The 27,905-nt window shown below is 33.6% G+C and overlaps 1 protein-coding gene across 2 annotated transcripts in view; it reads left to right on the forward strand.

The window, feature by feature from the left end:
• The window catches only part of LOC145694759 (alpha-tocopherol transfer protein-like), a 32,289-nt gene extending 12,318 nt beyond the window's left edge, over positions 1–19,971 (forward strand). For both annotated transcript variants that reach the window (XM_081771372.1, XM_081771371.1), the window contains exons 4-7: positions 2,023–2,272; positions 8,476–8,586; positions 14,979–15,084; positions 19,454–19,971. In XM_081771372.1, the coding sequence (XP_081627498.1) occupies positions 2,023–2,272; positions 8,476–8,586; positions 14,979–15,084; positions 19,454–19,608 (622 nt within the window). In that variant the 3' untranslated portion in view covers positions 19,609–19,971. The remainder of the gene's footprint in view (positions 1–2,022; positions 2,273–8,475; positions 8,587–14,978; positions 15,085–19,453) is intronic.
• Positions 19,972–27,905: the final 7,934 nt, after the last annotated feature.

Below are 27,905 nucleotides of genomic sequence, written 5' to 3' on the forward strand. Positions count from 1 at the left end.
AATGTTGGTGTATTACAAAATAAATTTACAATAGCTTCCTTGAATACATTATAGTCCATATTGCAAATGTCAATTTCTTGGTGTTCTACATATATTTTGTTATAAGACGAGCATATTCTCCAGATTGGTGACTTCAATAATACATTGGGCCTTGCTTTTTTGGAATAGAACAGCCTAGAATTGTTTTAAGTGTGGGGACATGAAAATTTAGTGTCGATATCAGATCCATACAGTTAAACTCGTTTTGCATTATTTTACGGAGGAAAATCAGATTTATCACATTTCGCCTTTGTTCAAGTGTAGATATACATAAATTGTCTATTAATGTAAGATGTGGTGAAAGATAGACCATAAAAACTTTGTTTTTCTTACTAGTGATAACACATTTAATCAAAGAGTTCCATCTAACTCGAATATTAAATCTTGACAAGGGAATACATAAATGTGAAACGACATTACGTATGAAGGAATACCTCATTATACTATTCAATGCACCTTCGAACAATCTTACCATATTCAATATTTAGTATAAGAATTTTTCACTATTGCTAGCAGATGAAAGACATCCTACAAAGTTTTAAGATTTGTCTCCAAAACAAGCATTTATGTTGGAACTCAGATAACTACGTTTCGTACATTACTACCTTTAATTCATTCTAAGACCTATCCCGTCAAAGCAGTTCCAGCAAGCTTGGTTGAAGAAACAACTGACCATTGTAGACACTTATGTTAAAATAATTATTTCTTTATAAATCAATTTTATGAATATAGCCTAACATTGTTTTTCAGAAAAAGTTGTATTGAGATTTATTGTTCATATTGCTTTGAAAATATTCAGCATGCATTAATAAAGCAAACCTGACCGAAACACTAAATTAAATTAATAATACTATATTATTAATATATATGTATCGCTTGTTTTATTAGTGCAAGAAGAAAAACTTAATTGGAATTTTGTAATATTCCAATTGACACAATTTTATTACCATCGAGTCTGTTAGTTTAAGGAACTCTCTCTTGATAGCAGGCTCGTAAAAGCTTTAAAATTACCTCTTGTCTTACCTTAATCACAAATAGTGATTCAATTATGTATGATGGAACAATCCACTGCCCATCACGATTACCTGATTTAACACTATATATTTCTATGTGAAGAACTTCATGAGATTTTCTTCGTCTTTGGAAAATTAAACTTGAAGATGTGTTTCATTCAGTGATATTATCACTAATCTCAGATTTTAAATCTAATTATCTTATCTAATCATCTAATTAAACGCTGTTTTGTATAAGCAATTTATAATGTCCCTCTTTTAGTGTAATGTATTAAATCCACTAGATGTCTCTCAGAGAAGCTTAAGGTCACGAGGAAGAATTTAAGCCTTTCAAAACTTTACTTTAATAAGTCTTTTTACTCCAAACCAAGTGGGAACAAGATGAATTACATGCTTTTGGGAAAGTTTGTCTTTTTAATACTTTACAATGAACATCTTCCAGATGAAAGAAGAAGCCTTGAACAAGAGCCAAAACAGGAATGATACGTGATACATATTTAATCAAAAAGTTTTATCTGACTAGAATACTAAATTTTAACAAGCGAACACATACATATTAAATGGCTTTAAGTATCAAGGACTAACTTATTTTGCTATTCAATGACAATCCTCAAATGCTATTATTTTCTAAATAACTGTATATTTCACACACTCATGGACAAATTATGTATTGTTTCACACATGGTTTTATGTAATATAGTTATCTTAATATAATGCGCCCATAAATATTATTGGCAACATTAATGCCACATAACATGCCTTGTAATTGTAACTTAGGGACGTAATGTGGTTTATATGAGACTCGTATGATTCACCAACTCAAAAAGAATTGTTTTCAAGTCATGTTGACGCTCTCACCTATGGTTTCATATGGAGAAATATTGTTTTAAGAAAATAAGAACATGACTAGATAGTCCAGACTCTTTAATCTTAAATATCTTTAAAAATCTTCCAATTTTCTGTGTAACAGGTATTATATTCCATTATCAAGACTGACTTCAGAAGGCTACAGAGTTTTGGCATTAGGATTTCGTCTTGAAGATTCGTCGAAACTCGACGTAGATTTATTTGCCAAGTATATCTTCATGATAGACGACATACTAACACTCAAAGGGGGCATTATGTCTGGAGTGGTTTTAATCATAGAACCAAATGGATTCTCTGTTGAACATTTTTTAAGAGGTCCAATGCAGTGGAAAAAGTTCCTAACGTGTCTTCAGGTTAGTATACAATATTGTTCTATGATTATACATAGCATAAAGATTGTTCAATTATAAAATATTTTATTTTTCTTGCAGATAAGTTGTACCTAAGTATAAAGATTGATATGTAGGTAGGTTATCATTACGTAAGGTAGGTTTATAGAAATAAATTTTCTCCCTGTTGGATTGTAATGTAAATTCATAGTGATTTCGTCTTCTTCTTTTAGCTAACAATACTATACGTATGAGCCTTATTTAGGCTTGTTATAAACCTAGGGACATATAACATAACTTTCATCATACTAAATTTTAAAAGGTAGTTTTACAATGGTGACAAAAATTGTAGTGGTATGAACAGGCACTAAATTTATGTTGTATCTGAGGGGCTAAGTAGTATGATAAATCTTAAGATAGTGTGTACATTTATAACATATCTTCGTAATTGATTCTCTTTATGAAGCCTAAGGTTCATTCGGTAGACGCTCATTAACAACACCAATATATATTTTCCCTCATTATATTTTTAATATTCATTATTTTCACGTATCTCTCATTTTATAATATCATAATATTGTTTCAGTCTCCTTTCTTGTTACACATCTTTATTAGTCAGTACATAACGTTAGTTATGTTCTTTTCTTATCCTTACTTATTATTTTAGTACCCTTAAAAGGATATTTTGTCTTATTTAATTTTATATTTCCATATTATTCTTTTTTCTTTACTTCTAAACGTTTATAATGTACATTATTAATATTAAGGCAGCAACTTAGGCCAAATCCTCTCAATTGTATTAAATACAAATAACAATTACAGAATTGACTACAACTAAGGTGGCACAGGTATAAATCTGAATACGTGCGTTGAAAAGTAGTGGATGCAATTATCGTAATTGTTCATAATAAAGGTCAATAACTACACAAAATATATACTGGTTGATCTACACATAATAAAAAAAACATTTAATATGAATTTGTACAAATTATAAAAGTAATTAGTTTTAAAAGTAGAATTAATCGTGGTGTTAAAATCTCTGATCTTGTATGGACTCCATTTTGAAGTTGCTTCCCAAACTAAGAGTCATAATCTTAACATTATCTTATTATTATCATTCAGCCACAAGTGTGATTAATATTAAAGTCGTAGCACGTAATTATTGCACTAGTTTAAATAAAGATGTATTTATATTAAATTATTTTATACTAAATAACACTCATTGGTCACAGCACAAACTGCAACCAAACTGATACAGGGCATATGCCCGAATCTGCCTGCACTAAGTAATAAACTCTTAACAAGTAAATTAATCAATAGTAGTAGATATGTTGATGCCAGATATGTCTGCACATTATAAGAAAGGAGTATATAATAAAAAGATCTAAAATAGGATTTGTATTAAATAATATGATCGCACTAAATTGGAGTTCGAAATACTTCATTCAACTCTGGTACCATCTTGTCTCTAACCCTCTAAACATAATCTCAGGGTAACTACAAAGTGCCATATTCATTATCTATCATATATATTTTTATTCAATTGTTTAGCCTGTCCAGTTCTAAATTATTCTGGTACATTTTAGCCAGTCATGGTATTTAATTCCTACATAATCTTTATTTTTTAAAATAAAAAGAGTTCAAATAGAAGGAATTATTCCAGTTTGCAAGGTTTGAATTTAGCCAATGGAGCTAAAACATTCGAAATACCTATGAACAATGACTTATATAATCCATAGCTCAGAAATGGTTCGAGTTTATTAATAATATAGTAAACTAAATAAATAATAAAGTAAAATAACAGCATTTTTGACGTCTCTAATTTACCCGGCTTGTAAAGCCATCAAACTTTCATGACGAATGTTTAATGCAAACGCTCTAAAACATGCGATTCATAGGCCAAGGAGATGAGCTCAAAAGCCCGACATTTGCATGCAGTGATAAAGTGCAAAATTTTCTGCACGAATGCTACAAACTTCGTGTGCATACAGTGAGAGTAGTATTTAGGACAGCTGGCCGAACTTTTGTGCTCCTCGGTCAATGGCTCAAGGGTCATAGTCCCTAGGCCAGGAGTGAATAGGATAACCCCAATGGCAAAGTTTAAGTTGATCCACCAGAAAATGTGTATAAGAACGGGATATGTACCTCTAGATGTTTGGAGGTTCATTTCGTTCCCTTTTATGAATATAAAATTACAACAATTCAAAATTTGGAGGTTTCTAACCTCAGGATACTCTTTAATTAAGTTTTATTACGTTATGATGAGTATAGGAGTCCAGGACAGAGATACAATAACGTAAACCCTGACAGGATGTATACACCCCCTTAAATTTTGGTAATTGCCAAATTTTAAAATTTGGTATGGTGGCATAGGACCGGGTATGTATCTCTATAAGCTTGGGTGATCCATCTCATTCCCTTTTATAAGTATAAAGTCGCCAAAAATATAAATTTGGAAGGTTTTTGATCTCAAGAATACTCTTTAATGAAGGTTTATTACGTGATGAATAAGTGTAGTGGCCTATTGTCTTTCAAAGAATATCCTAGGATAGATTAATGCACCCCTCTAAAATTTTGCAAGGAGTATATCGATTCACCATTAAATTTTGGAAATTCACATTTTTTTAAAAATTTGTTATGGCAGTATTGGATTATTGTATGTCTCTATAAATTTAGGTGATTCATCTTGTTCTTTTCATGATAAATAAATTATCAAAACTATACATTTGGAAGGTTATTGATCCATTTATCATCTCTTTAATGATGGTTTACTATTTATAGACGAGTGTAGGACATGGTTACATTAACGATCCTCATTAAAATTTCGAGAGGAGTGTGTAGTTATACCTCTTAAAATTCGGAAATTTCCATGGTAAGTTAGCATAGGAACATATAAAATTTGGTCTGTTAAACTCGTTCTCTTTCATGGACAAAATACTGCCAAAAAGTAACATCTAAATGTGGTTCAACGCCGTATTGATCAGTAAGTCTCATGTTGTTAAGATGCTTCATTTACTTTAATAATTATGTCTTTATATCAATGAACGTATTGCATGTATTTTGTAATAATTTAAACATTTTTTCACGTTTTCTAAACTAGGAGTCAATTTCTAAAATTCAGAAAATTTAATAATCAGTTTGTACTTTTAAAATGACTGAAATCAGAGCATAATCAACAAATTAGAATTTTAAAAAACATTTTGGAACGGTTAACTGTCTTCAGAGACCGAAAAAATTGACACCCATCTAAGTATATGAGTGGGTACTGAATGACATATTTCTTAAATTAAAACCATAAATGAGGCTCATAAACTACAATTGTCCTCTCCGTCCAAATGGTGTGTTATATACTATACCTGGAATCAATAGAACGATCGGATGTATGTTTGTGTACCACGTCTGTCTCGAAAGAGCTGATTATATTGATAATGGTCTTTAAATTTGGCCTTTTCAAAATCAACAATAAAACAAAACTAGTTTTTTTTTTTTTACTATTCAACCGATTCCCGTTACAACAATTGTCAAATTATCAAATAGAATTTGGTATATTTTGATTGTCTACAGAGGAAACAAGTTCTTCTTGATTGGATTTGAATCCATGAGAGTAACCTGTTTACCAAATTAATCCAAATCATTTTACATTTCAACTGACACAACGATAAAAATTTATTACATAAAAATATGTATTTAACTTTAAAAGTCCGTATTTATAACAGAGTCATCAAGGGAGATACGCACATTTAGAGACACTAAATATAACTATATCTCTAGCTCTCCAATGCTTACATGTCTATAACGATGTTAAGAAACATTTCTTAATATAATATGCTTCATTGCTCTATTTACCAACTCAAAAATAGAAATGAGTACCTCCGTAAATTCATGCCTTAAGCAGGAGTGGCCATAACTCAATGGACATTACTGAAACTACTTAATGATATTTTAGTTTATATATTTTTTCAAAAATATACTTCCTGACAGTTTCTTTCTACAGTTTAAAATATTTATGTACAAGCCTGATTACTAATAATTTATATCAGGAGCCTATTTCTCAAAACTATTAGTCTTGTAATAGTAGTGTCAAACCTTTCAAGATCAAACATTCTACAATTGCATATATCATAAAATCATGATAAGTTGGAAGTATTAACATGAATATTTAGAAATGAATTTTGCTATTATTCTAATGCGTTTGCTTTACGGCTTGTAAAAAACAAAAGCATATTAAGGACTAGTAGTTTTGATAAATTAGTTCTCAGAGCGGAATTTTAATTGTTTTTCCAATCTTATTTTTTGATTGCCTTATATTTTTATATTAATACATATACAAATTAGATTTAACATACAATTTAATGTGTAAAATACAAGTTTATCATCTACATTTTTAATAACCGATTTTGAGCCTAAGCTTTTTTATTTAGTGGAATTAACCTTCTTTTAGTTACGGTATTGTATTATTTTTAATATTTAAACCATTATTTAAGGTTTTTAGTTATTTCACTTCAGCATATTTAACTTATATTGTATTTTTATTTATATTACTGTTTACATTATATCTGCTATGTTCTGATTTCTTTCCTTTAGTTTCTAAATTATTGTAATTTTTAACAGATTGCATGTTTTATTATTATTTTTATATTTCTTATCGTTTGATGGAATTGCAACGATTCTTGTATTTATAAATACATTTTACAATGATATTCGACATATTATAACTTATTTTTGTATGTAAAAATATTAAAGTCTGACACAGGATAAGTCTGACATAGGATTTACATAAAAAAAATATAGCCTAGCGCATAGAATTTCAAAATAATATATCGCCCAGTTGTGTTGTTTTGTCTACTTCTTTTCCAAGATGGAGGAAGTTGAATTAATTCAATAGCACATGCAGAATTTCATCAAGGCCTTAAATTGATATCATTCAGAACTTTTGAACATATCTTAATATGGTAGTTCTTCATTCACATCTAATATTATGGTCAAGAGAGGTAAAAATCCAAACACCACCTTTGCATATAACATTAACAGATTGTATGTTTTATTGTTATTTTTATATTTCTTGTTAGTTTAGATACTTTAGATTGTAGGAAGGGGAAGTTAGACATTTCGTCCACTTAGAAATTAAAATTTGTATAAATAATGCTTAATTTATTTTGCAACATCCAAAAACCTTATAGTGAAGAGTACAAAATTCCCACATTGCGATACACTTGGACCTCACCAGACGGAAAAAACACATAATCAAGTTGATCAAGGTTTTAGTAGATAGAAGAAGGCAATCTAGCATAATTGATGTTCGATCGTTTAAAGGAGCTGATTGTAACACTGATCAGTACCTGGTAGCAGCGATAATAAGAAAGACAGATTATCATTGAATAAAGAAAATATTCAATGTCTGAAAGCGGAGAGATTCAATTTAAAGAATTTAGAAGAGAGCTAGGTAAGAGAGGAATAGATTGAAGTTTCAAATAGATTCTCGGTTTTAGAAAATTCGGAATGCAATAGTGTTGACGATACTTGGATTGAAATTAGAGCTAGCATTAAATTTTCAGCAAAAGAAAAATTTGGACACGCGAAAATACGTGGGAATAAACCATGGTTTGACCAGGAATGCATTAAACTAGCAGAGAAGAGAAAATAGGCAAAATTACGTTGACTACAAAATCCGAATGAAATAACTACATAAAATCTCGTAGATGACAGACGGGAAACTTCCAAAGCCTTTAGAACAAAGAAAGGCAATTTTTTTTGTAGCTTAACTTAAGGAACTTGAAGATAATAGTAAAAACAAAAACATTCGGGATGTATAAGGGGATCAACGAATTTAAGAAAAAAGACAAGACATCAGTTCTAGGGGATACTCTACAAGACATGAGCTGCAAGACCCTACATATACGTAGTGGATTGCATATACTCTAACATTGTAGCTACAATTGTTCTCACGTAATACCAGAGCTAGTTTTTGATAAGAAAGTAAATTTTACAAAATTATCATATGGTTTATGTATCAAGTGAGAGACATCAAAATCGCCAAAACCAAGGTAAGCGTCTTTAAATTTATGTTTACGAGTAAACATCATTTGTGAATTAATTACATTTTTTGACTAGTTTTACTTTTAGTTCACTACAGGCTATTTGTATATCTCATTATTCACTGTACTCTGTATATGAGTCTAAATTTTTATACGGTAAATTGTACTCTCTAAATTACATATTTCTTTCAGGACGCATATCCAAACATGGTGAAACAAGTGCACGTTATTAAAGCACATCCACTTATTGGAAAGTTATTGAGTTTGTTAAGGCCGTTTTTGAAGCAAAAAATTTTGGATCGGGTATGTATTTAGAAGTTTAGTTTAAACAAAATACTTAGATGAAATTATTATGTAAATAATAATAGTATTTCCAGAAGCTAACAGAAAAATTAGATGTCTCAAAATAGACCATAACATGAGTACACTATATACTAGACCATAACATGAGTAGATCATATGTATTATACATATTTCGCTAATAACTTTCCATGTTTTGGCTTAGTGGCATAATCGTTGCGGGAACGAGGAGCCTTCTCGCCAACGTCCTCAATGAAAAGTCATTATCTCTTCTGGCGCCAGTTTTTAAGCTCTTTAAACGAATTGCAGAAACAAGAGAATAATAGTAAAATTTATTTGCGTAATGGCCTATTTCTTCTAAAAATACTACTCAGCAAACTAGTCAATGATTATAAGATGATTTTCATTCTTGTACAACTTGACATCTGAACTTATTACATCATTATTCATTTAGCAATCAGGGAATGTAAGTCTATTTATTTACTTATTTTGGCACTGCTTTTAAGAAAGTGTTCAAAAGCTTGTCTAATTAATCGATTAACTAATCAACGAAAGTAAGAATAAGAGAGTAAGAATTACATTTACAATGTTCCTCAGGATATGCAACATTTTTCGGCACAGACCAACACTGTTCCTACTAATAGTAGAACTAATAATAATAATAATAATAATAATAATAATAATAATAATAATAATAATAATAATAATAATAATAATAATAATAATAATAATAATAATAATAATAATAGAAGATTTATTTGCACATTCCCTTAAGAAAAATGTGACAAATACCTTGCATGTTAACAAATTACCAATCATAATATAAGAGTCAAATCTATTTCATACCTCATAGAGATAAAATGTAGCTTGTGTGTTCGGTAAGGTAAGAGCAAAATTTTGAAAACAATCATTTTAAAAAAAATATTAGTGAAAGTTAGGTTTGGAAGCTTAAAACTGGATTTTAGTATCCTAATTATTATCTAGGTTCAAAAGTCCTCGAGGCGGCCGTAAATCATTCGCAAGTCTAAGTTCGGCAGCTCTTATGATGGATCATTTCTTGTCATAATTATATCTTCATCTCGAAACTAACTTCTTCATGGTCATTATTCTCTTCTAATTTTGCTAATCGTGAAATAGTAAAATAATATTTAGAAAATGGCCACTTTATGAAGTTTATGATATGAAATTAAAATTAAAGAGTTTGAGATAAATCATAAAATAGTTCAGCTAATATAAAGCATTCAATATTTTAGTTAGAATTGTAGCAGAGAATGCAATATTTCACTTATAGGAGTAGAAAAGTTATATCTGTATTATTGTTGAATTCAATAAAAAAGAGAACATTTTCTACTAAATTTTATGTTAAATGTATATGTCTATCAGATAACATAATAACAGAATCGTCTTATTCAAATTTTACAAGAAAACTCACCGAATGACCTTCTTCGCACGGAAAGAATTATATATATATATATATATATATATATATATATATATATATATATATAGATAGATAGATAGATAGATAGATAGATAGATAGATAGATAGATAGATAGATAAGGAGGAGAAAATATTTGAAAGATATATGGATTTTTTTCTAGTTTCCAAGATTGAACTAGTTTATAGAAAGATGATTTATGTAGAGTTGTCTAGGCCTTAAATGTTTCTAAAAGTCTTGCGTCTATAAATAACTTTTTTACAACGCCAAAACTATTCAAATTATTTCCTGAAAACGAAAATAATAGATTCACCGAAACTTCATGCAAATCGTTAGAAAAAAAATTCAAAAATTAGAATACAGGACGGTCCAAAAGTAGGTATATACTCCTACATTGATCAATATAAAATTCTAGTTTATGGGCTTGTTTGTTTCGGCTTTTCCGAGCTTCAGATATAAGTAAAAACACCTTAAGAACAAATAATAAATAAACTAAGTCAATCTGATGGATAACAATAAGAAATTATATAAAATGTAATGAGCTGATCACCTGATCAGTATGGTACTGTATATCTACTTTTGGGTGACCCTGTATTATAGACATTGTCTCTTTAGAAGCGGAATTTTCGAAAACGGAAGAAAACTTGTTGTCTTCTTTTCAACGGAGAAGCTTATACGTCTAATTTCATCTACCTAAACTTGAGGGGCTCGTGATATCCTCTATTTTAGACAAATGTTTTGAACCCTCTTCTTTCCACTTAGGATACGCACTTTAAAAAAGGAGAAAACCTGGCTTAAGCTATGAGCTAAATATATTTGAAAATTCATTTCATTCCAAAGAGTTCAGCCTTTTTGTCATGATAAGGCGACACACAAGAGAGTCGAAAGTCCCATTAGTCCGTTATGTATGTTTCAAATATGGTTGTTCATGAATCTGGAGTGAAAAGAGTATAATAACAGAAGGTATATATTATCCGAGGAGGCTATATAGAGAACACTTTATTCAATAATGTTTATGTTTTTACCATTATCTTCATAACAGAAAATTATTTGCTTCGAAGTACGGTAAACTATCGCTGCGAAGTATTGCTGCAGTGATCGTATTAAATCCATTTTGGACGGGCTACTTTATAAGTTCGTCAGTTCAGTGGTAACAATTGTTGGTAACTTTCTGTTTCATCTAATCTCACGATGATAGACTAGGAACTCTGGGAAGTCAGATCATAGATGTGATAACTGTGATGAACTACGGCCAATCCACCTCTTGGAAAATACTTCCTTGAGACATTCTATAACAGCAATCGAATGATATGCCGGTTCTTCATATTGCTAAAACCATATCAGTAGATAAGTACTTTCGTTGAATGGTTGGAGCAGATGTAGTAAAGGTTTATTCCCTCATTGTTGGCTGTCTTGAACAGAGTCTGTATTTGATGTAACCTGTCTCAATAATCTTCTTTTCCTATCGCAATATTGTCTGGCTTGGGTCGAAGAAGCCTTAATACCTTTAAATGTCCGACTTTGATTTGTTTGTGTGATTTCGTTCATGAGCCCAAGTGCTCATTGCAGTCCGTTCGTCCATTGTATTGATGGTTTGTGCCCATGGTTCCAATTATCTGTAATGAAACAACAAAACACACTGGACACAAACAATACAACAGTGAGAGATCCTACATGCACAATAATTACATCACTATCAGAAATTAAACACATACAAATTAGCACTTATATTTCATATACGTAGGGGCAATAGGACATTTGGCTCACTCTGTATAGCGTAGATTTATTTCGTATAGAGAGATTTCTTAGAATACAAGAATTTATTGTAAAAGATTTTGAAAATTCGAAGGATATGCTTCTGTAGATTAGTTATGTCATCTGTATATAGCTAATCGATATGTTTAACACAAGTGTGTACGTCTTTATCGTAACTTTCTTTTCAAAAACTTTTTCCTAATTTCATTTTAACCAAGAAACAAAAGTTGAGCTCCATACTTAAAACTAAACTTTTACCACTGCAATTTTTTAGACAGTATTTCACAGCGTTTACTATTATTTCACTATCTTTCTATATATTTGTATTTCTTTTATTGCTGTGTGCAAATAGCATATCTCCAAGTTTTTTTGTTTTGTTTTTTATTACATCGGTTAGAACTTCCGAATATGAAATCTTGACACAAAAAACAATATATATTTTCGGTTTTATTTAAGAAATAGTTTAATGTGTGTCTGAAATGTTTATTATAAACGTAGAACGAGCGAGATTGGGACTACATGCAAGATGCTAGAACACTTCGAAACAGCGTGACTGAAGAGTTTGAGCGGTGTGGCCGGCGGTTTCGCTTGTGCTCTTCATCGCATATTTTCAGAACCTATCTCACACAGACGTTGTGAAGGTTGAGCCTGTTATACATGATGTCATATGCAGAACATTAACCCCGCCATGTCCGGTCTCAAGCCCTTGATGAGAAACGGGGAGAGGACCCTCGCTGGCTGAGACCCTGTGGCATGCATTGTGACCACCGTGTTCCAGAGAGGGAGATTAATTCGAGTGGGGCTTGGAAACAAGCTACTATCTCTGATGTCCAACTCGTGCCATTGGATATGGGAGAGTACGTGTGACATCGTCACGTTCTCAGCGGGGTAGATAGTCTTGACTGCCGCCCCTAACAGCGGATGTGAGCCTTCGGGTATTCTATGAAATGGAGAACTAGGCCGTGCCCTTGGGTTCGGGAGATAAGCCTACGTCGTACCCCAAGACGTATGAAAAGGTGGGTAGCTGCTGTGTCCAAAGTGTGGGCGGATCCAGCGCCCTACCGGGAGGATGATGTAGGTACTGCCCTCAAAGAGCGTGTAGTGCGTGCTCTTGGGTCCGAGATGGGATACCTAGTATCATAACGCACACTCGTACTTCAGGAGCGCTGAGGAAGTGAGGGACTCTTCGTCCCAGATTTTGTTGGCCTTCCTGGGTACAGAGTCTCCACGATCCTACCAGGGGAGCCACCACTCCCAAATAGCCTTTGTCTTTAAAGGTAGACAGTTTACATCGGTCTACAGTCTACAGTCTGGTAATGTACTGTGTACCTTTACCGTAAATAGAGGTAATTCCGTATTGCTTGAACGGCCCTACAGAAGAAAGGGTGTGGGTGTCTCTTCTAATGGTGGTCTACACGTACCATTGGGTTTCGGACACGTAGCTTCGCTACAACGTGTACATGGTACCTAAACACGTAACAGATAGGGAGCCCCGTATTGTTTGGGCGGGTCTACCAGGGGAGACACGGCTCCCAAATAACAATGTTTGCCTTGAGCAAATGGTCTACATCAGTCATTGGCTCTGGTAATGTACGGTGCACCTCTACCGTAATTTGAGGAAGTCTCGTATTGCTTGGACGACCCTACCGGGGGGTCGGATTCCTACCTTCTGTTGGACTGAACGGAGGTGGGGGAGGGGCCAATCCCACGAATCTGGGCAACGGTTCTGATCTTGCCGAAGAGAGGAAGAAGCTCAGTAGGATATGGGCCAGCACCAAACTCAAATGGTGACTTAATAAGTACCATTGGGAATGAGATACGGGAATATCTTGACGTGTTCGTGGTACCTCTACATGACAAGGCGGTTCCCAGTTGAACAATAGAGGTAGGCAGGGCCGGGATATAACAAGCCCCCCGGGCATGTCTGATGCTCCCGGAATTGGGTTGGACTCTGCCGGGCTGTGGTCATACCGTGGGATTCGGTACCATGCGGGAGCTAATCCCAGGAATATGTGTAACGGCGAGCGTGTGAGGGAGGTAAGCTTGCCTTGGAACGCTCGGGCGCCATACCTGCAGAGTATGGTAGGACTGCTAACTAGCAGTCTGACTTCATCGGTAGGTAACTGATAGGCACTCAGGACTTCGGTCTGGCCGCGCAGTAGGCGTATCCCACTCTCTCATTGAATCGGAGTTACACGCTAAGGCGTTAAGGTTAGGGGACAAATCTTGACGGTGCACTTTCTGCACAAGGACTAAGGTACAAGATAGAGTTCGGATACTTTATTTGGTGGAACCGATCCATTAAGCAGTCCAAGCGGCCTCAGCACGTCCGCCCAACGTACGCAAACGTGGCAGTAGTAGACTACTAGCTCTAATGTCATATGCAGAACCATGGCTACTCTGCATATGGGTTGCCACTTCATCAACAGTGACTTGTCTGTTATTCAGAATCAAGGCACAGGCTCGTTCAATAATGTCATCTGTCGTTGCTGTAGCCGAACGCCCTGCTCTTTTCTCATCCTTCATGCACTTTCTACCAATTTTGAACTGCTAAATCCACTGGTAAACACTTCGCTGTTGTAACACATTGTCCTCGTATTGTTCCGATTCTTTTATGAGTTTCCGCTCCGGATACACCTTCATACCACAAAAAATGGATGACAGAACGCTGTTCTTTGATGCATACAGAGAGGAGCGCAGGCATCTGTACTTTGCAAAGAGGACTGATGTGATAACGCTACAACCAACCACAGGTGAAGTTAACAGTCACATCTAGCGTCTAGTGAGCACAAAATGCCGTAGAGCCAACCTGAAAAGAAAAAGAAAAGTATTACAGTTACTTATTGACTCACCCTCGTAGCTTAGCAAGAAGTTTTGTCATTGTTTTATCAACATTAAATAGTTTGCCTCGATGGACATATATGTGTTTTTAAAATAAGAAATAAATACATAAAGGATAAAATTGCTTGTATGTGTGTTTTCCATTCCTAATATAATTTAAAAGAGCGCAGATATTGTTGAAAGTTCTTGAAGAACGTTACCAATGTGATTCTATTTGAGACATATTACTTTATACCTAGCTTTCCTGCCAACAAGTAGTTGTATAATAGAGAAATATTGAAATATGTTCCGTATCATGAAGTGAAATAAAGAAATAATATGTATTCCCTAATTTAAATTTAAAAATTCTCTTTCCTTCAGATTCATTTGTACGGTGAAGATCTCACAGAACTTTACAAATACGTTGAGAGGGAGAGTTTACCGACAGAGTTAGGTGGAAGTGCAGGAACCATAGATCAACTAAGTGGTAATATTTAATAGTAGCTTCTAATCTTAACTGTACTGTTAGTTATATATAAAATTTGATAGAGATACCTTAATACACATTATTATCAAGTGTTATATTTCTCTTTAATCACAGTCTATAGAGTACAATCTTGCTAATAATGGATGATTTTTAATCGACATCTAATGGTAACCATTGGTAATAAGGTGTTGTTATTTTGTAATATTTCTTTATGATAGTAGGCAAGATATAAATCTCTCTATCTTGTTAACTTTTCTTTAGCGTATTAGTATCTGGGATCAAAACATATATTTAATGTTATCACGACACAGGATTATTCAATTTAGTTAGAATTGTATGTATTAAAATTATTATAAACCGTTTGCATAGTTTTCGTTTGTATAATTTGTGTGATTTAATGTCTTATAACGAGCCAAAGAACAAAAATATTTATGTGAATGAATAGTAAAAAACTAGTTTCTGAAACTCAATATCTGGAAAAGTATTACAGCTTCTTCAGTTTTCCAAACCATATGAACTAATAGTATTCATTTCGTGGGATTCGAAACATTTCCCCCCACACTTTCAGTGTAGCAGCTCTGTGAAGGTATATGTGTTTAATTCGAGTATTATCAATAATTTATCTTAATAATTTAATCCAAACTTACAAATAGTGAATCCTCTCAAAATTAATGTAGGATTTTCAACCGTAAACCCAAATTACCATAATTTTCCCCGAATCTGAATGGCTTCAATATAAACGAAAACAAGTATCATCAACATAATTATACCAATGAAAAACAGAGTTATTTATTCCAGCAATTCTGGAGCTGATAAAGTCTTCGAGGAATAGTGGTTTGGTTATTGAAAACAATTTCCTGCAAGCAGCTGTTCAGTTCCCAGAGAAAGTCCACGTTATTGAGTGAGACCTTTGCCGGGCAGTTTTATATCTTAATGAGCTTAACTCCTTCTCCTCCTCCTCCTCATCATCATCATAGGTATTCTGCCATTATTGGCAGGTCTCTTGCCGCGACTGAGGAACTTTCATGCTCAACGGTCTTCCTCTAACCTCTTCGTCTTCACGTATGATTTTTCTGTTTTGATGTCGTCTATTAATTGTAATCTCCGTCCCCTCTCTCTCTCTCTTTCCTGCACATCTCTTAGCACGTCTCTTAAGATAAAATTTCTTCTTAGCCAATATCCCAATCAACTTCTCTTCCTCTTCTTAGTAATATATAAAACTGTTCTTTTATCTCTCAAAATTTCTAACACCCTCTCATTCATTTTACGCTCGATTCAGCTAACTCTCTGCTACTGGAAAGCTATTTGATGCACTATTGTCGTGTAACACAGTAGTTCCCAAACGCAGGAGAACCTAACGGGGAGCAAGTTATTGACATAAATAAACTACATTAGTAGTTAAAGATATGAAAGTTGTAACAAAGAGGCGTTGAATGAAATAATATAGAAACACAAAGTAATTATTTATGCTAGTAAGAGGTGTGGTTTCGGTAAGGCTTTTTGGTAACAAGTATCTTTGAAACTCTATTATATGAACTAATAGTTGTTTTCAAGACTCTTTGTACAATGTAAGAATTTGGGCACGCAACAATGATACTATAAGCTGCGCACCAAAAGTTCTGGTCTGTAAGAAATGGTTTAGAAACGGTTATTAGTTTATTTGTGATTCTATCTACCCTACTTTCTATATTTTTATCTTCTTCGTTCTACTTTGTTCACTAAATTCTAGAAGTATGTGTAGCGGGGAGGAGTAAGCTTAGCAAAGAGCTTTAAGAACAAAGCTGGTAAAAGAGAATAATACTGCACTAAAAGTCTTGCTAGAAATAAATTAACAGATAGCCATTAAAAACAGAACACTAAGGAGACATTGTAGGAAGTTCTAACTTGTAAAATACATAGAGCATGGAAGGATAAACAATTGGTTAGAGCAACAGCTGCTAGTACAACAGTAGAGGCGGTGAGTATGTCAACCAGTGGCATTAAGCGAAGCCCCATCGGAAAGCCATACTTCGATAGTAGATTAAAGTTAGTGTGATCGTGGGTGTGTGCATATGGTCGAATGATGCCTCATCATCGAACACAGCAGTCCTTTCAGCAGAGTTTGGCCTTTCACCACCTGCAAATAGTGGCGTATCGCGTTATCCTTCCGCGATATTGGTGTTCATATTGGACGCAATTCAGCCACAGTGCGGTGCATATCGACTCTAGTGCTCCACAAAAACACTGCGGAATACGAACGACCACGCCATACCATGGGCCACGAGGACAGAGTTTGTGCGTATTGCTCTGATGAATTGTACAGAAACATACAGCACATTGACGCAAGCACTGAAGGCTGTTGTACAGCGCCCAGTGCCTCCATGAATACATCTACGTAGTGTTGCAGAGCGGGGAATGAAGCTTACTGCTGATGCTTCGACTTACTACACAGAAACGGTATGGGGGATTACAATGTTGTCGCGAAAATTGCGCATCGAGAGACGGATTGCAGAACATTCTCTTTTCCGGTGAATCTTCCTTTGGCCTGCAGCATTATGATAGCCTTATTCGTATCTGTACGACGCCTGCGTTTTCTATTACTACATCAATCCAGAACCAGATGTTGCGGTGTACAGTGGCATTGAATGCCATCACTGTTTGTGCTTCATGCGCATTGATGGTCATCCATTGATACATTGACGAGGTGCTGAACCTTATTGAAATCTCTTCACTGGAGCTCTGCCAAATACTACATTTCAGCAGGGTAACGCTCACCCTCATGTTAAACACACACATACATTGTGCTACATTTCCTGACTCTGACTTTACTTTCTTGGCAGCTGCGTTCCTCCGATCTCTGGCCGGTTGAATGTGTCTGGTTGATGATAACACAATGCGTCTTACACCTATGAAAAATTCGCCGGCAACAGTTCATGAGCTGTTGCATCGTGTCCAAACTAGTGGCTTCCTATATCCTAGAATTTCGTACATTCAAGAGCTCATCCTCTTGATGTTTCGCCATTTTATAGCATTTTTGACGGCACGTGTTATGCTCTGTTATTGCCACGTTACGGTGCGTCACATAGAGAGGTAAGATTAATCATTTGCTAATTGTATCATCAGATCTCACTCAGCCTGCCAACTTCGTTGCTACTATATTTTCTCTCAATTGGTGTTCCATTTTCAGTGTATAAATTGGTTATAATAATAATAATAATAATAATAATAATAATAATAATAATAATTATTATTATTATTATTATTATTATTATTATTATTATTATTATTATTGTTATTATTATTATTATTATTATTATTATTATTATTATTATTGAAGATTTGTCGAAGCTGCATCTCAAATCGTAGAAGGGGCAATACGAATATACGTATCACTAATGAGAGAGAAGAACAGGGGCGTGAAGTATGCAGCATTTATGAAGAGGGTGACATGTATTAGCTGCCTAGAAGTACTCAAATATGATTGCTTATGTTTTCAGTAGAAAATCTGACTTGAACAGTGTAATTGATGTGATAAATAAAATAGATGTTAATAATAAATAAGTGCCCGTAATTTAATTAGTAATAATCTTCACATTAAAACTGAAGGTTCATAAGAAGTCAGTGCATTTATAAAAATAAATTTTGACACTATAAATCACTAATTAAATACACGTTTTTAAATCTTAAAAACAAAAATAATAATATTGTAGTGCTGGAGATCTGGATTCAATCTTTGCTGGAAACTTACGTTTTCTTCCTGTATGGAAGAAGTAAAAAATGTTTGGAAAAATCTTGTTATTCAAATATGTTACTACGCATATATATTTGTTAAATATACGTATCTGTTAACTATTTGATGAAGGGGAGATGATGTTGGATGGTATAAGCTTATTGGATATAACATACTTAGCGATGTATGGGCTTTGTATGTAGATAGAAATCTTACTGTAACATTTCAAACAGATGTTACGAGAAGTAACATATTGAGTACTTGGTATCCATATGCAACATATTGTGTAAGGATTCAAGGAACCGTTGCAGTTCAATAAAAGAAGGAATTAATGGATAATTCCACTTGGTGTATGTTATTGCATATCGACTAGATTGTTTTCTTCGGCCTATATATTCACGTCATAGTAATTGCTATATTCCATTTTACTACTGCTTTTACTAGCTTATTTCTACTCTGAACATAGTATAAAATAATTAATTCCTATCTGATTTTAAATGGTTGTGTCACGCCTTACATTGCTTCGGTTCTAATAAAGGGTTAAATATCAAACAAACAAATAAACATTTGCAAATACTGAGCTAATGCACGCACTTTTTATCATTAGCTGTTTAGAAACTATGAAGCACAGGCTCTGTTGAATTTATTGTTTAATTCCAGGAGAGTGGAAGAAATATTTAACAGTTGACATGAAAGACTGGTTGATCAGTTTGGAAGACAAAAAGGCCAACGAATCTCTAAGACCAGGAAAACCTGTGACACAGGGTGAACTCTTCGGCATGGAAGGGACTTTTCGACAATTAGCCATTGATTGAAAAATACCCAACAGTATTACACTCTAAAAGGAATATGTTTTATTACATAATCATCGATATTTATATGAAGAAATGTATAATAATAACTTCTATAAATAAACTAAGAGAAGAAAGAGGATATGATTAAGTTCCTTTTTTATTTAATTTCTAATGTATAATCTGAAATGAATTAATTGGTTTGTTTGTACAATATTTTGAATGTAGTTTGAACTTTCTCTAATAATTGTTCTCGATTCTCGTAATATTGCTTTATAGTATATGATTAAAGATTCAGTGAGGTAGCTAAAACCATTAAGCTTTTAATTAAAGATGGCCATCAAAAGGTGTAACTGTTATAGCTTTTGATTAAAGATTGAAGTGAACTACCTGCATTATAGCTTTTGATTAAAGATTGAAATAACTTATTCGTCACTCTTGATTAAAGATTGATTAAAGATTGAAGTGAGTTGTGAGTTAACTGTCATCCTCATAGCTTTTGATTAAAATTGAAATGTGTTCGCCCTTCCTGTTATAGATTTCGGTTAAGGATTGGAATGAGTTTCTCATTATCGTTATAGCTTTCTATTAAGGATTGAAGTAAATTACCTATAAATATTATAGCTTTTAATTAAAGATTGAAATGAGTTACATATAAATGTTATAACTTTTGATTAAATATTGAAGTGAGTTAGCCATAACCGTTATAGCTGTTGATTAAAGATTGAAGTGAGTTATCTAGCTTTTGATTAAAGTTGGAAGTCAGTTATCTATAACTGTTATAGCTTTCGATTAAAGATTGAAGTGAGTTAGCCATGGCCGTTATAACTTTCGATTAAAGATTGGAGTGAATTAGCCATAACTGTTATTGCTTTTGATTAAAGATTGAAGTGACTTAGGCATTACCGTTAATGCTTTCGATTCAGGATTGAAGTGAAGTACCTACAAATATTATAGCTTTTGGTTAAAGATTGAAGTGGATTAGCTATACTTATTATATAGTACGTTAATCAATTAGAGGGGAAACACTAATTCAGAGAATTATTACTAAATAAGGTTAATAGGGAAAGACTGAATATTTCTTTATTTTCAAAACCAAAAACACCATTTTCAAAAAAAGATAGATATTCCACTTTTTCTATTTTGAAAACTACCCTTTCTATTTTTTTTAAAAAAAAATATTATTATTAAAGTGGTTGCCTTTGGAGCACAGGATTTTGCTTGAATTTCCTGTGGTAGATTCTTGAAATTTAAACACATTACACTGGTTCAGATTTCATCTTAAACTGTAAGTGTATGTGCCACGTTGTAGAAAATGAACGCTAAGCCCCAACCAAGGAACCACAAAATATTGCTCTGGGATCAAAGAAGATTGGTTTGGTTTGATTTGACTTTAGCGTCCCTTTCAGTAATTAGGCTATACGAGATTGATCTACACCTTAACATGAGATCCGAACCACATATTCTCCTACCGGGAATAAAACCTGGGTTTCCCATCTCGAGGCGCGTACGCAAGTTCTTGTTGATTCCCGCACTGGTAACTCAGCTCTCTCGTAGTGAAAGAGAGCGTAATGCCTTTCAGCGCATTTGAAACACGTATTAGAAGAGCACGTATCCCTTCTACATGATATCCGCAGATAATTAAAATACAGTTTTTCTTCTTTCACCAGGATGACACGATCAGACGCTTTGAGCTTTCTGAACCCGGCATATTTGCAGAAGGTGTAGTTTGCATTGCATAGTTCACATATTTGACCACGTTTACTAGTGGTGACATAGTTTGTCTTTTGTCACAATTCTTCACTTGTTCACTTCCGGCGACACGTGCTTTTCTTTCCGACAGACACTGCAAGTGCATGGCCTCTGTTGTCGAAGATCTCTACAAGCTGATCAAATAATGGCTGTTCATTTATTTTTAATGAAAGTACTCACTGTATACGAGTTTCACTGTCCAGTTTATCTGGGATATGATAAACCAAGGTAACATCCCAGTGTTCAACTAGTTGTTGGAGCACCTTGAGGGAAGGAAGCATCGTGGTGAAGGTCTCACTCACTCCATCGTGGTATCAATTACTCGTAACTTACGTAGGGTGATTCGCGACTCTTGCTGTATTACGGTTTTCGTAAGTAAGCACTTGATTGTCACATTACATTCACGATTTCTCTCTTGTGATTTCGTGTATTTAATATATCCCACACCTCATTGTAGTTGCTGTACGTGGTTTACACCACTTGAAGGAGTTGTGTTGGCTCCCCTATCAAGGATGTTTAGAGATAATCCATTTTTGAGCACCTGACAATTTTTTGTTGCGCACTGAGGCCTCAAATAAATCGTAAAAAAATTACTCATACAGACATCCCAAGGACACTGTCAACTAAAAGTGAGATACATTTACGCCATTAGCAAGCTGACTTCAAACTCAGACGCGGAATGAGCTTTTTTACTTCCGTCTAAGTGAAGGTCCATCAATTGGACACACATCTGGATTATTCTTTTGTCCAATTCTGCTATTTCTTCTTCTTCTCTTTCGAACTCCTCGTCTCCTACCACCGCCGAAATACCATTTAGCAGCTTTGAACGCTCCTGCTGAAATTTACTGACTTTAGCTTATTACATTATGACGGCTGCCACTGTGGTAGAAAGCTGCTCGGACTCGGGCCTACAAAACATAGATCATTTCGGGCTCGGGCCGAGCCAGGGTCATAAATTTTTAAATATACAACCATATTTCTCGGATGCTGTCAGGCCTAACTTTGGAAATGCACTGTGCAATGATATTTATGGAACCACTCTTTCTGGAGAACTTTTAAAGCACATTTAATTTCTTTCCTTGAAACACTTAAACTAAAATCTGATTATCAGTATGCAATTGACAGTAAAGCTAACTGTGTAGTGAAGAGAAAAACTGAAAGTAACAGAAATAAATATGTATTAGCTTATTTGTGAGTGAATTTTGAGCAGCCAGAGTGTGGATTCCATTCTGTTTCTTTACAGCAATCAACAATGACTGTTTTGCGGACTATCTGAATGAGTTCTGTACATATCTGTTTGCATAAGAATTTGCACACATTGGAATTTCCTTTTTGAATATTTGGAGTATTCATATTTTCATTTCATGAAAATTTATATAAATGAAATGAAATGGAATATTAGGTTAACGTCCCACGATTATACACCGAGGCCAAATGAGATAGAATTTAACCTCCTCGGTCCCAGCAATTTTTTGGGGGTAGAAATGTTATGTTCTAATATTATAGTTACCTTCGGTTGTATACCCTGTTAGCCAAATTTCAGTTATTCTTTCTTATATCTTTGCCATTTGTCCGCTGAGTGCATGTCGCCTATAGGCAACATGAGGACTCAGTGTATACATCATGTATAATTCACATGTCGCCTATTGGCGACACGGGGTCCGAGGAGGTATAAATGACCATTTCCTTTATAGAATTCACATAGTTAATAAATGTAAATAATAACCTTTATTTCGTTATTCTCTCTGAATCATGTAAACTCTTAAACTCCAAAATTATTCCTCTAATTGTTGTAAATAAGAATACAATTTTGCATTAATTATTAAGTTTCTGTAATTCGGGCTTATTTCGGGCTCATTTGATTATCACACAAGCTCGGGCTGGGCTCGGACCTAAAGGATAAAGCATATTTCGGACTCGAGTCGAGACTCACATTATAAATTCACGGGCTGGGCCGGGCCCAGCGTAAAAATTCCGGTCCGTGCAGATCTCTACGCTGCGGTAACATCAAATTCTGTCATGGCTTTTTTCTTCAAGTGTGATTTTTTTTTACTTTAATGTTCTTCTTTTTAATTTTTAGCGGATCCACATATAAATCACTGCACAATGTTTGTCAAAAAAAGCACTCAATCACTGTATTATTGTGCACAGCAGAGTTCATATAGGCCAATAGTAATCAGGCCCGGAGGACCAAAAATGTACGGACAGAGGAAAGTTTATTGTTATGCACATTAAATGGATATTAGTAAGTTACTCAAAAACAATTTACCTGGGTATTTTGCATCACTACTTAAAGAGTACAATAGACTGGATACTCCTCTGGAATTTATAACGTATTAGAATAAAGAAATACAACACAATACAGAAAGATCCTACACACGAGGTTTTTCCACAAGAGCACAACTCAACACTGACAAAAATGATGGGAGGCGGCCCAACGCTACTTTGAGAATCAAGAAAGAAGAGATCGTCAGAGTAAGAGGCTATAGCCTACGCGTTGGAAGAAAATTGGCCTAAATGGCTATCTGTACAATAAAACTGTCACTACATATATTTTGTTCAAAGTTTTGGAAGTACTGATAATAGGCTCAAACACTGCAAAACATAAACCTTCTTTTTATTCTTATTTTTATTAAATAGGCAGAGGGCAGAATGGCAGAAACAGCCACGAATAGTATTTATGTATGTGTTTTATTTAGTTATTGAAAACAATTAGGAATATACCTATTATTCTCTAGATTTAACAAGAATCAAATGTTTAAAAACGATTGCCAATATTTTCAAGAATTATTCACCGATATTTTTCAGTTGGTTAGGCTACTCTTATTAATAGTTAAAAGTAATATAATATACAACTAACTCAATCATTCTTTCTTGTGGACAAAAATGAAAATTCAAAGAGTAGTAATCGATTAAGTATAAGCTGAAATAAGCTAAAAATATTAATTACTCATCAACAGTTTGAAGTTAACCGCTAAATTAATTATACTTAGCATGGTCTCGGAACTGGAATATATCATTTGCTATGTAGCCTACGCACTATTTTTGATCAATTATTTTTGGACACAATTATCATAATTCTAATGTAGAAATCTTCAAGAAAAGTTTCTAATGTAGAAATTTCTCATATTTATTTATTTATTTATTTATTTTTCCAACAGAGAGATCCCTCCAATTATAGGAGGTGTACACAATTGATTACATTATTATATAATAATAATTATAAGTAAAACAGAAACTTATAAATGAAAATAATAAAAATGAAAATATTAAGAATATTAAACTAGCAATAAGCAAATATAGTATATAACTTAGTATACGGACATTCCACAGATCAATGCATACATTTTATGAAGCACGAACTCATGCTCTCATTCTAGAAATAGGCATACATACATAATACATATATACACTTACATATACATATATAAACATATACATACACCAATATTTATACATACAAATATATATGGACGAACACACATACATATCTCGCGCATTTCACATGCACACATCCATGTGCTCGCCATTGATATTGTACATTACAATAACATGAAAAAAAAGAAAATAATCAAATGTCATTATCGTAGTTAATATACACTCTGTAAAGAAAAAATAGCGACACCTCAATTCTCAAGCTAACTTACACAGAAAACCATAGTTGCAGCCCGTTAGAAGAGGAATAGAAGGAAATGAAGAGTAGGATAGTTCATTTGCGTTATTTGTGACACCTGTGGTGTTCGACATCGGTTGCCAATTGTTTGTGTATCAGTAATATTTTCGCTAGATGCCACTGAGTGCGTCTCGTAAATTATTGAGTGAGAATTTTGTATTTCATTTGTGATCTATAGGCTGAGATAAATAGCGTTTTATGATTGTTCTTTACTTTGTCATTGTTTGAACAGTGTCAAGTGACAAAATTGTTGTTGTGCAGCGTTGTTTGTAGTGATATTGTTGCTACATGTGGACTGTAAACAAATAAGATGGGTAAGAAATGTGACTTGTTGCCATGTGAACAAGACATAATTATTGCTTTGCGCAACTAAGGCAAATCTCAAAGGGAATAGATGGAATACTGAAAATCCATGATTCTACGGCAGGAAGAGTAATCCACAAGTGGAAACAGAATAACAATTGTCCCTTCGTCAATAGTGTGCAAGAAAAATGAAAGCATCACCCAGAGCAGATTGCTAAATGAAATCAATAGCACTGCCGATTTCAGGAGTGATTTCCCCAAAAATCGCTTCTGTAGTTTGACATGATCTTGGAACTGCAGTTACTCGTACAACTGTATTGTCTTGACTGTATGAAGAGGATATTACAAAGAAGAAACAGCGTAGAAAGTCCAAACTGACAAAACACAGAGGATTTCAACATGTAGTTTTGTGAGTTGATATGCAACTTGGACATATGACAACTGGAAGCACGTCGTTTTCTTCGTTGAAAAGAAGTTTAGAATAGAGGGAAACGATGGTGGTGTGAAGTTCTGGATACGAACAAGCAAGGAACTTGACAAGGATTTTCTTTAAGAGATGCAAATATTCAGTTACTGAGTGATGGTATGGGCTTGGTTCATCGTTAAAGACGTCAGAACAACGGATATATGTGAAGGATCGTTTGATGCACGAAAATATCTTCAAATTCTGATACGTAAAGTTCTTACAACAGCTAAAGACTACTTTACTGAAGAAAATTTGGACTACTTCCTTTTCCAGGACGATAATTCTTCATGTCACCGAGCGAAAATCGTTAATACGTGGTTGAAGAATATGACTATTTAGAAACTCATATCGCCTACAAACTCACCTGACATGAATCCAGTTGAAAATTTGTGAATCAATATGAGTAGAAGGTTAAATAGACAACTATCTCAAACAGAATGGAATTCAAGGAACAGATAATCCGGGTGTTATTCCGTGAAATCGAGGTTGCAATTTGCAACAGCCTTGTTACCAAAGGGCTCCGATGATTCGCTGCACTCCGGAAAGCCCATGGTGCACATACAAAAAAATAGTTTGGTGTATGGTACTCCCCGATGTTTGCACATAATATGTCTTACCCTCAAGAAATTCCATTTCTTGTTTTCTGCTATTGTTGTTGATCTTTTTCAGTTTTATGTATAACTCTTCCTATAAACGATTTTGCTCAAAACACACACAGCTATTTATATATGCATATAAAATCATTAAATTCATGTCAAAAGCCTGAAACTCTGGAGCAAGTATTAAGAATGAACTGCTGATTAAGAATATGCATTGTAATATTATCAGGAATTCGCGTAAAAAATCATATTGATTAAAGTATGTTGTGAAAACCATATCCGAGCAAGTGTCGCTATTTTTTCTTTACAGAGTGTAGTAATATCCGATATTAATTACGTTTTCCATTTAACTTAATTTCACACAAATATCTGTTCAATAATTTTTTAAATATTTTTTCTTTCAAACTTAAGTCAATGTCATCGATACTCTTAGCTATATTATTATATAATGAACATAATCTTATTAAAGGTGAGTTGTTGTATGTGTTTGTTTTCGCAGTTACATACCATAATAATTTCCTCGTTCTTAAAGTTCTTGATTTTATATTGAATTTGATATACTGCAAAAACTCACTGTTATTGAATTTACCATTTACTATTTTAAATAAACACATTTCTTGTAGAATAACACATCTATCCGAAAAAGTTGAGTAATTAAATTCACCTAGTAGTCTGGAATACGAAATTTTATTAGTAATTGCAGATTGTCCAGTTTTCTTGTAGTATAGATACCTTAAAAACCTTTTCTGAATTGCTTCTAATTGATTGTTTTGAGTTACGTATTTCGTAGTCCAGATCACCAAGGCGTACTCCATCTTTGATCTTACAATACTTTTAAAAATAGTTCCTATAACATCAATGTTTGTAAACATTTTCGTGTTTCTTATTATAAATCCTAATTGCTTAAAAGCGTTGTGTGTTAGCAACAATGTATGTTTATTAAAAGACATATCACAACTGAAAGTAATACCTAAATCTTTATATGTATATACACGTTCTAATACTTTGTTATCTATCTTATAGGGATTACTTTTAGTTAACCTTCTTTGCTTTGAAAATATCATGAATTTACACTTGGTAGTATTAAAATATAATTTATTTTCTATACTCCACTGATATATGTTATTTAGATCCTCATTCAGTTTTAATACATCCTGATTTTCTTGTATATCTTTGTATAATTTTAAATCGTCAGCATATAATAAATATTTGGAATATTTAACGTATTTTGGGAGGTCATTTATAAAAAGTAGAAACAATAAGGGTCCTAAGTTTGAGCCCTGCGGGACAAGGGAATTAATATTATAACTGAATGATCTTGTGTGATTGAAGTATACATACTGTTTTCTCTTATACAGGTAACATTTAAACAATTTTAGTAAATTTGATGAGAATCCAAACCTTGAGAGTTTTCTAAGTAGTATGTCATGATTAATTGTGTCAAATGCCTTTGCAAAATCAATATATATTGTGTCTACTCGTTTGCGATCATGAATAGCTTCATGAACGAATTGAGTGAAATTAAGCA

The sequence above is a fragment of the Thermobia domestica genome, chromosome 9 (assembly GCF_964235325.1).
Source record: "Thermobia domestica chromosome 9, izTheDome1.hap1.1, whole genome shotgun sequence".
In the NCBI taxonomy this organism is placed as follows: domain Eukaryota; kingdom Metazoa; phylum Arthropoda; class Insecta; order Zygentoma; family Lepismatidae; genus Thermobia; species Thermobia domestica.